The sequence below is a fragment of the Epinephelus fuscoguttatus genome, linkage group LG11 (assembly GCF_011397635.1).
Source record: "Epinephelus fuscoguttatus linkage group LG11, E.fuscoguttatus.final_Chr_v1".
Classification (NCBI taxonomy): domain Eukaryota; kingdom Metazoa; phylum Chordata; class Actinopteri; order Perciformes; family Serranidae; genus Epinephelus; species Epinephelus fuscoguttatus.
Genome location: NC_064762.1, coordinates 15,809,386 through 15,819,995, shown reverse-complemented (window position 1 = coordinate 15,819,995; position 10,610 = coordinate 15,809,386). Strand labels below are relative to the sequence as shown.

The 10,610-nt window shown below is 41.9% G+C and overlaps 1 protein-coding gene across 1 annotated transcript in view; it reads right to left on the bottom strand.

Moving 5' to 3' along the window:
• Positions 1 to 312: 312 nt before the first annotated feature.
• rps6kc1 (ribosomal protein S6 kinase polypeptide 1) overlaps positions 313 to 10,610 on the bottom strand; it is a 34,807-nt gene continuing 24,509 nt past the window's right edge. The window contains exons 14-16 of the mRNA XM_049590573.1: positions 7,352 to 7,434; positions 4,847 to 4,942; positions 313 to 3,076 (exon numbers count right to left, since the gene is read on the bottom strand). Of these exons, the coding sequence (XP_049446530.1) occupies positions 2,975 to 3,076; positions 4,847 to 4,942; positions 7,352 to 7,434 (281 nt within the window). The 3' untranslated portion in view covers positions 313 to 2,974. The remainder of the gene's footprint in view (positions 3,077 to 4,846; positions 4,943 to 7,351; positions 7,435 to 10,610) is intronic.

Below are 10,610 nucleotides of genomic sequence, written 5' to 3'. Positions count from 1 at the left end.
AAATGGACTGTCAGATAATGAAGGCATGAAGCTGGTAATACCCCTACTGTATCCAAAAAAGGCCCATGTGTATCAATGAGTGCTTGAGATTTACTGTTATGTATGTGTGTGTGTGTGTGTGTGTGTGTGTGTGTGTGTGCTGGCTCCTACTGTATTACCGTCTCGGTGACACTCAGCAGGAGTGACAGCAGTTTTCTAGGACTATCATCGGCCCTGCTGATAAGAGGAGCCTCAGAGCAAACACAACACACTCCCAGCTCCTTACACGTAATCGCTGAATCTACAAAAGAAGCAACATCAGATGTTCTCATCCAGGTAAGTTTATTGTTATCCAGGGTGCACTGACAGACCAGTACAGTTACACAGCACAGACAGGAGTGAGTATTCAATAGAAAACAGAATCTGATCTCACTGTGGTGTTTATGTCTGATAAAAAGGGTTAATAGTTGAGATGTGGACCTGGTAATTTACAGAATCTGTCAGTTAACATATATCGCAGTGCAGTGGAGTACAACAGAGTGCAACATCTACAGTGGAGTGATTATCTGTGTGTTGTTAGAGACATGTATTACGATGCGTTTGATATATGCTCCAATAAGTCTCATCTGATTACACATGAAGTGATATATGGCGTGTAATGTCACCATGGCAATGTTTACCATGTAATTCAGTCATTGTAGATATTATAAAATCTGCATTAAGATCTGCGTTGCAAGTTAGCAGATGTGTCGCTCAAACATAAAACAATCAAAATAAAAAGGATTTGATTGATGAGGCAGTAAGTGATTGACATAAGTTGGACATTATTGAGGCTTTGAGACCTGGGTGTACCTCTCACTTAGCACGACATCCTTTAAAAGGTCTATTTACAAGACACGTATTATTTATTGTTCGATACATTTTCCATAGTATTAAATATATTACGTAAATCATATTCTCCCATGCAGAAAATGCAGTATTGTACAGTACAGAGAGTCTCCTCTGTTATTCATAAAAACAATCTGTAAAAGGGCTGGTATCAGATGTGTGGTTGAAGCCTCATTCTTTTTTATTCTTTCTTCAATATATGAAAACACGCACTCTGTTCCAGCTATAATCTATTAAATAATTCAATCTTCATATAACTAAACACTTCACTCAACAACAAAACCATCTTCTACATCAAAATATTTTGTTCATTTACCTTGTTTAGTGTTCATCTCTGTGACTGTATGTGGGCTGGTTGGCTGTAAAAGGGTTTGGCAAAAAAGTCTCATAGGAAATGAGATATCATATCTGTTCCTACATCAGTTCAACGCAAACCCAGCATCAAATAAGAAGCTCAACCTGTCTCACTCACAGCTAATCTCAGTGGGCTCTCTGAGGAATGATGAAAGTGTTATAGGTGGCGACAAACTGAGTGTATTGCACGTGTGTTCTCAGGAAAGCGGACTTAAAGCTGGGGTAGGCGGCTTAAGTTTGGCTTCAATGGGCAAAATCCCGTAATAAACTTTGATCACATTGTAATTTAAGTGGACTGAGAAGACTAGACTTCTGCACCTCCTCTTGGCTGTGTTTTCAGGCCTTAGAAGATTTAGGCTGTAACAGGAGACTTTGGCCAATAAAGGTAATTTCAAAAAGAGGGCATTCGTAATGGCTGTTCCACATATGCAGATATGTGTGCACATCCCTTCAGTGAAGGCCCGATTCAGTAGGTCCTGCTGAGAATGTTGCTATTCAAGTATTGGCATCAACTACCTATACTGTAAAGCAACCCGAAAAACACTTGTTAATATCTGTGAAGCGTTTCAGAGATGAAGAGAAAACCTTCTGCTAACCAGAGCTAAAGGCTCATGGCTGTGGCTTCAAGTTCACCTTCACGTAGCTACCATTACAGCCTCGAATCACAGGGAGTCCTCCACCTCACTCCCTGCTGCTACAGACCACCTCACCGGTAGGAAAGTGGGCAGCAGCTTCGGATAAAGACCCCCAGTAAGCGGCCACAGCTATCCAAATCCAGCAAGCACAAATCCCAACTCTGGGGAAGTGGCTGGACAGCCCTGAGTACCTGCCGGATCAGCAAACTTTCTGTTGCTGCCATTACACAGGTTAGTCCCGGCACTGCTGCTGGCCACCAGCCTGCTGTGGAGGTGTGCGCTGGCTGAATTTCAGCTGCTGACCAAAGGTCCGTCCCCTGAGATGCTGCCCGCTCTCCTCCCATGGAAGCAGTCCACAGCGTAATGAAGCAAGGCAGAGGGATGCTGGAGTGCCTAGCTAGCTAATACTTGTCTAATTTGCAAGAAGGGGCTGAGCTGTGTGCAACTCTACAATGAAATAGGATTATTTAACTCCATGTAAGGAAACACTGTGGGTGCATATGTCTGTGGTCGTCTGGTGGGAGGGGCTTAGGACAGAGAGGGGAGAGCTACAGGAGGAGGGTGAATTTTCAAATTCTGCTGTTTTTTTCCCTTTTCCAGATTTCAGCCTACCTCAGCTTTCAATCTATGTCAGTTTAAATGGATGACAAAAAGAACTTAATAAATGCAGTGAAAACATAAATGTCACCTTTCATTCTCACTTGTGTCATTTGGCTTACAGCTCATGTATGAGGAGTGTAAAAGCAACAATGTAGTCGTTGATCATCACTCAGTACCAGCACTTGTAAATGTATAAATTATTGCACCACACATGTTGTTAAGTGTTCCCTGCACCAAAAAGGTTACACAGTAAACCCTCTGTGAGATAAAGATATGAGCAATTTACAAGGAAGGTAATACTGCTGCTTGGCAAATTCCATACAAAAAAACAAAAACAAAACAAAAACAAAGTACATGGGGACTGAGTGGCCGTACACAAAATGAGTGGTGTATGCAGAAATGCATAATCTGTATTTACTTTATATCTATTTGAGTGTCCAGTCTGAGGGGAGTTCATTCAGGACAGCCAGTCTCCCAGCATGCAGTTCTGGTTCCCACAGTCCCACAATGCACAGCGTCTATTTGGGCCAGTCCACTCTGGCAAAGAAAGGGTGGGATTTGATATCATCCACGCCTCCCACTCCTGCCCCCAGTCTCTCCATTGGGTTGTACTGGAGCAACTGCAGGACAAGACGGAGACCAAAAGAAACACACACATTATTCATTAAGTAGGAGTAATAGTGATGTCAGCTCCTTCACAGCACAAACTACACTGGATTCATTGCAGATTTGTGCCATGTTAAGCAGAAATAAACCCACGCTGATCATATTAATGTACATCTAAAGATTACCAGTGTTGAGGATTTGCAATTAGCTTTAAGATATTAGTATGGTGCATTAAGGATACGTCTGCTATGTCTAGGATGAGTCTATCTGTTATAATCTGCCAGAAAAATTCATTCATTCCTAATCATTTAAAATAGTTATAGTGGGGGCTGGTTTTTATTTAAAGACCATTTTCTCAAAAATCACTCATTTATCTCAAACTGTTCTCAGTGCTGTGATGCCTTTTACTTGCTTGTTCTGTAAGTGAAGGTACAGCTTTTACAACTGTTGAGCAGGTATAGCATGTAATACTAACCCAGTTCTTCTTCCTCTGTATTTATTTCAAATACACCGCTGTTGATGTTGCAGGAAATTGCATATTGTGCATACTTTCCCCCTGGGACAGACTAGCCAAAACCCAAGTTAATCAAACACCACATATACACATTTTTACTTAAGTACTGTAGAATACTAATGTACTGAATTATTAATACAGTTACGATAAAGTTGAATAAAGTAGCCACGGGGCGTCGGTGGCTTAGTGGTAGAGCAGGTGCCCCATGTACAAGGCTGTTGCCGCAGCGGCCCGGGTTCGACTCCAGCCTGTGGCCCCTTGCTGCATGTCACTCCCTCCCTCTCTCCCCCTTTCACACTTGTCTGTCCCATCCATTAAAGGCTAAAAATGCCCCAAAAAATATATATAAAAAAAAATAAATAAATAAAGTAATCACTTTCATAACAAAATTTAACAAACTACTGCTGTGATAAACTTGAATAAATAACTGTTACAATAAAGGCTGAAGTGTTGATGTTTATGCCACGAACATGAAGCTCTCAACAGCTTTAAACATGAGAATTTATTCACTATGAGCTGGAAACACACTAACAGCTCTCCAGCTTATATATTAATAGTATTCACAAGTCGGACTGGTGCTCCAAGGTTGCAAAATGGGACTAAATAGTTGCAGTCTGGAGCCCTAAAGGTACAAAGGCTTCCTCTGCTCACACTATCATTAATCTGATAAAGTTAAACTGCTAGTGTGGCCTCATTAAACATGATGGTTTATTCACTGTAAGATGGAAACAAACTAACAGATATCCAGTTCATAAATTATTAGTATTTAAAAGTTGCACTGGTGCTCCATGGTTGCAAATTGAGACAGAATAGATGCTCAGTATTTGTAGCTTAGTGTGAACGTGCAGCTCCTCCATGAAAAGTAAAAACTGGAACATAGCAGTTATGGTGGATGCCTGTCCTCACTGTAGTTGGCTTGTCAATAGTATTGCTATTCTGCGGTTATCACGACAGCCCTACACCATAGGAAATGATTATTGTGTTTACCAGCCAGTAAGAGAGTGAGTTAAAACTTTCAGATACTCATGCAGCAGATTGTCACTTTAACATTATCATGCACCATCCCTCTTTAGAAGACGCAGTGAATGTGGCATTAGTCATGTTTCTTTAAATTGCACTTGCAAGTGTGAATGACTTTTGTAAAGAATAGATCATAAATACAGAATTACAACAAAAAGATTGTTTTAGGCAGGGAAAATCTATTTGACTGAGCCACTCAATTAAATTCTGAAAAGATTAAAATATCACCAGTAACACACTAGACTCTCACCTGCTCCAGCAGAGATCTGGCCTCCTCTGAAACTGACTCGGGGATGTTGAGAGCAGTGTGGCGACCAATTCCCGCTGGATGGCACCGCAGCAGTGACTGCACAGAGGGAAGGAGGGGTGGAAAGAATAGATAACTATCAGTCAAAACACAGACAACCTGACAGACTGAGAGCTAGAGGGACTGATATAGTGACACCCGCAGAGCCTAGGTCAATGTGAGAGCATCGGGACAAGACAAATAGGAGGAGACCAAAGAGCCCGAGCACCTGAAACAACACTGATCACACCAACAACAAGGTAATGATGTAACTACTGTTGCTCTTTCTTAGAACTGCTGTGTGTGAGTCAGACAGAGTGGAGTGTGACAGAAAGAATAACATGGAAAAAATGATTGTTAGTTTGTTCTTCATGTATACAGAGCTATTTTACTGGAAGAACCAACAGTTAAAGGAACAGTGTGTGAGATGTACGGGAATTTAGTGGCACCTAACAGTGAGGGTTACAGGTTGCAACCAGCTGAAACTTCTCCTGGTTAGAATTCCTTCAGTGTTCAGGAGGTTTTTACTGGGAGCCAAATTATCCACAGAGGTCTCTTCTTTCCAAAACAAAGACACCAGGTCATTAAAGCTGGTAAAAACACTGAATAGAGCGGTTTCACGTTAACAAATCAGTGTTTTTTCGCCGCTCTGCTGTTTGATGCCATCATTTTCCTTCTTTACTCTGTCGTGGTAACGTCTCTACAGGTAACATCAAAAACCCTGTGGTGTTGTTGTCATACAGTTTCCATGGCAGCAGATCGCTCTGTGTTTCTATTGGTCAAAGCGACAGCTGTGACGGGAGCAGTCGTGAACGATGAGAAAATCAAACATGCTAGACTTTCTGTCAGGATGTCGTGAAGCATCCCAGATTTTGTTGCATTGGTTATATTCTACTATGACAAACTACACAAGACAAAACGATGGATTATGGCGTATGACGCTCGTTGTTCAGGAGGGCTAATATTGTAGTGTGAACCCAGCATCTGATAACAAAATTTTTTATTTTCAGGTGATTATACACTGAAGAAAACATATTTATTATACTATATTACATTTCTGAAATATATCCCCCTAAATCCAACACACTGTACCTTTAAGTAGCGGTAAATGTAAAGCCTTTTAATTTGTTTTTAGAGTAAAATATAACCACGTCAAACTGTCAATTACAAGGAACTGCTGCACTCACGGAAACTAAAAAAACAGAAATAATCTCAGAAATGAGAGAAAGGGAGCACAAGACCTGCAAGTGCTTTTTCAACCACAGAACGCAGCCCCATTGTTAAAATAATTGACAATAATGACCATAATCACTCTATGTTGCAACAGCACATCTTTCAGTGCATCTACACCTACAAATTGAAAATGTTAGAACAGAGCGTGTGCGGCAAGAGAGAGCCCGTCAACTGTTTGTGTTGGGGGACCCTGTGTGTGTGTGTGTGTGTGTGTGTGTGTGTGTGTGTTTTCCATCAGTTAGGTCAGTTGCCTCTCTCTTTCTCTCTCCCGATACGTGCTGCAGGAGTTCTGGCTGTGTTCCTAGCTGCAGTCAAGACTGCTCCAGGCAAGATCTTATCCTGCAAGGATCAAGAGACACTATGTGTGCCTGTGTGTGTGTATCCTTGCCAGGGCTGTACCCAGACATAATCATCAAAGGAGACATCTGTGTGACTGAGTTGTTTTTTTCCAGGTAAGTGGGTGTGTATTGTTCTACATGGGAACAGTAGCCTAACACCCCGACTCATGTTTAGGGCCATTGATGGGAACCACTGATAGCTGATATGAAAATATGCCCACTGGCAATCAGTTAGAATTTATTCAAATTTAATAGACGATGAAGAATTGAAGGGACGCTCTGCACCTGCACTGGGTGTCTGTGAGTTTAACTGTGTGTGCATTTGTCCTTCAAGTTGTAATTAGCATGTGTTTGCGCGCACATATCACAGCTGTATCTGTTGTCTCTGAGACGCTCCCCTTCCTCCCAAGCCTGTCTTAAAAGACTGTCCCTCAGACACCCTCTGATCCAGGACCAGCCGAGGCGCAACACCTTGAGAGCTGCCCCGGTCTTCACCTTCCACGCCGACCTCAGATCGGCGTGCTCCAAGCCCAGCGCTGCTCCAGGAGCCAGCAAAGGAGGCCCGGGGAGAGGTGACCCCCTGGCCCAGCAGATGGAGCTCAGGCTGGGGGAGAAAGTCACACCGACACCCCTGGCACTCCCCGAGAACCAGAGTAGGAGACGGCAGCCAAGACGCACCTCACATACACACACACACACACACACACACACACACACACACACACACACACACCAAAACAACCAACTCCACCTACAGACACGTACAGACACGCGCGCCGAATCATACACAACCTGGCACGACCATAAAGAGTGCGGGAGAGTTTAAAGCCAAGACACCTACAGACGTCCCACAACACCTCAGCAACAAAGATAACATTTTTCACACTTTTTGACTCACCATGCCTGTCAGGAGCTCAAACAGGACGGCACCCAAGCTCCACCAATCGCACGCTGCCGTCTCCTCACTGATACCTCCCACCTCTGAAACAAGGGCAAAAAGAAGGGAAGAATTAATCAATAAATCAACACGCAGAGAAATTAGTCATGTGTTGGGGAAGAATAATCAGCTAGTGATAGACCGAAAAAACAAAACTAACCAAATATGTGTAATTAAAATCATTTACCAATCTTAAGATTAGCTAAGTGCATTAAACCCCTTCAGTGATTACATCAAATAAACTCTCAACATTAAACACCGCTCCGCACTCACATCTTGGATTACTTAATATTTCATTGAATTGATACAATCAATTCAAAACGAGCACAAAAACATGGACACAGTCTCACACACACGCACACACAAAAGTGTGTGTCTCATAAAAGGGTGATTTGCATAATAAAAAAGCAGTTAAATTGAGGAAACCGTCTGCTGCAACTTCACACCATCTGCATGACCCGACCTCAAACACAAACACACACTCATACGACGTACACACACACACACACACACACACACACACACACACACACCAAGAAATGTAAAGCAGGAACAACTGAGAACAAACAGTGAAACATTTCTGTTCAGTGTCCTTAACCCCTGCACCGTTTCAGCCCCTGAGAACACAGCAGAATAAGGCTGCAACAAATGTTCATTTTCATTGGTGATTATTTTCTTAATTATTTGTAAAATGTCAGAAAATAGGGGCAAATTAGTAACTCGCAATTTACTAAAGCCCAAAGGCATTTTGATCAGACGTCTCTTTTTTAGCCATTTAATGGTCCAAACTCCAAAGATTTTCAGTTTAATGCGAAAGCAAATTTATTTATAAAGCACAGTTTATACTCAAAGGCAACTAAAAGTGCTTTATAGATGACACAGGTAAAAAGCACAAGAAACAAATGACAAGCCAGTAGATGCTCAAAGAATATAAATGTTAAAGGCAAACAGAGCAAAAACACACATCTGATTTAAAAGAAAATGAATTCTAAGCAATAACAAACAGGAAGGTCTATAGTTTGGATTTGGATTCAAAAGTGCTCAGAATCACCCCAAGTCTCACCTTCTCTGGCAGTTTATTCCACATTGAAGCAGCACAGAAGCTCAAGGCAGCTTCACCACAATTAGGTTTGACTCTGAGAACAAGCAGTAATCCAGAACCAGCCGACCTGAGAGGTCTGTGAGGTTCGTACTGGGTCAAGAGATCTGACAAGTACCTTTAACCTAAACCAGTGATTTATAAAAAGCAACAGAAAATTTAAGTTTACAATGAAAGAAGTAAAAAGCAGCGAATAAAGGGTTCCTACACATTTCCAGGGACAGAATTTCAAAACTTTTCCATGACTTTCAAGGACCCAACATAAAGACAAATAATAATAATAATAAAATTTTTGCCCCACTTGCCCTGTGTTTTTCAGACATGTCAGATTCAAACTGTATTCAAACATAATTTCAGATAGCTGGCATACATAAAAGGCGAGACAGTTTGCAGAGAGAAAATTAAGACACATACATGATGATAACAAAACATGGTCACACATCGACATATATTTAGCAACAGACAGCTAGAGAACATAAATTTGCCATTGCGATTACTGTAACAACTTCATTACACACAAAAAAAATCAAAATCAAAACTTTCAATGATTTTTCTTTCCTAGTGATACATATTTGATCAAAATATTGATCAAGCGAGTAAGCTCTCAATAGGAGCTGGGGTAAAGAAACATCACCAACGAAGGACCAATTGCTAATAATGTGGAAGAAATCTTTGAGAAATTGACACACATGAGACACTGAGACTACAAGAAGCACAACTAGAAAGAACATGGGAGAAATGGACTCTATACAAGACTCAAAAAGACGACACTGGACTGGATTAATAATCAATAGATTCACTAAACCTTAAGGCTGTAAAATGTGTATTTACCCAAGCAGTTTCTGTTTTGTTAACTCTCATTATTTTATTGTGCTGCTGTAACTGACATCTCAATGTCACAAAAATTGTTTTAATTAATTGCGAGAACCCTGCAAATCTGTTCCTTTAAAAATAACTTAAAGGTATACCATGCAAGATTGTCAGTTACTGTTTGTGAACACGCTCGCCAGCAAAAGTAAAAGTCGACCCCAGATTCCTCCTCGTTTGGCGCCTCACTGTATTTGCATTTTTCAACATTTTATCTCTTGGATGCCTGCCGCTTATGTTCTGGCACCTGGTTGCTACCTTTTTATAAAGCCCCGACCTCACCTGAGCACAATCGAGGTACATAGACATTAACGTCTCAAGCATAGAAAGTAAAAAGAAAATACATACAGAGGGCGGAGTCTCTGAAGAAGCATACACCACCACACATTTTTAGTGGGTCATAAAAGACAATACAAAGGGATTAATTCTGTATGAATCTATACTTTTTTTTGTTAGGAGAATCCTACACAGTTTATTCTTAAACAATTAATCCATTACCAAATCAGCAAACCCTTGCAACCTTACTACAGACCCTGATGACAGTCCGTCACTGAGACTCATGTCCCGACAAACAAAACTAATCAAAGGCTCGTTTACCATATTTTACTTTTTCTAAAACCCTCCCTCTTTGGCCTTCTGTTAGTTGATATTTAAAACACATGAAAAGACCACGAAACCCTCTCAAGGCGAACAAAGTCTGTCCACTGTCTCGCACTGTGAGAGCCTGAGCTACAACCAGCCAGACAGCCAGCATTATGGAGATGTGTTGAGACTCCACAATATGTGTTTAAGTAAGACAGAGGAACTGCGAGTGATACTCATTTGCTAAAGTCAAAAGTGTATGTGTGAGTGTGTGTGTGTGTGTGTGTGTGTGCTAGCTCCACTGGGTACCAGATGGCCTCTTGTGCCGCTCAGCTTCCCCCTGCTCTCTCTCCAGAGGGCCGGGACCCAGGGTCACGGCTGCGTGTGCCCAGAGACCAGGCTCCTCAGTTGGGGGAACATAAGAGACAAAGACCCCTCATCTCCTGGAGGCTGCCGGGAACTCCAGGGACCAGCGCAGCTCTCTTGCAGCAAAGGTTACAGAGGGCTATGATACGACTTCCATACACACACACACACACACATGCACACACACAGCCAACTGAGCAACCAGTCTTCAGGGCTCCCCAGGACTACTGTTTTGACAGCCAAGGAGAGAAGATCGTCATTGAACGGACTAGTGATACCTGCGTAGTTATGAGCTGGAGGGGAGAT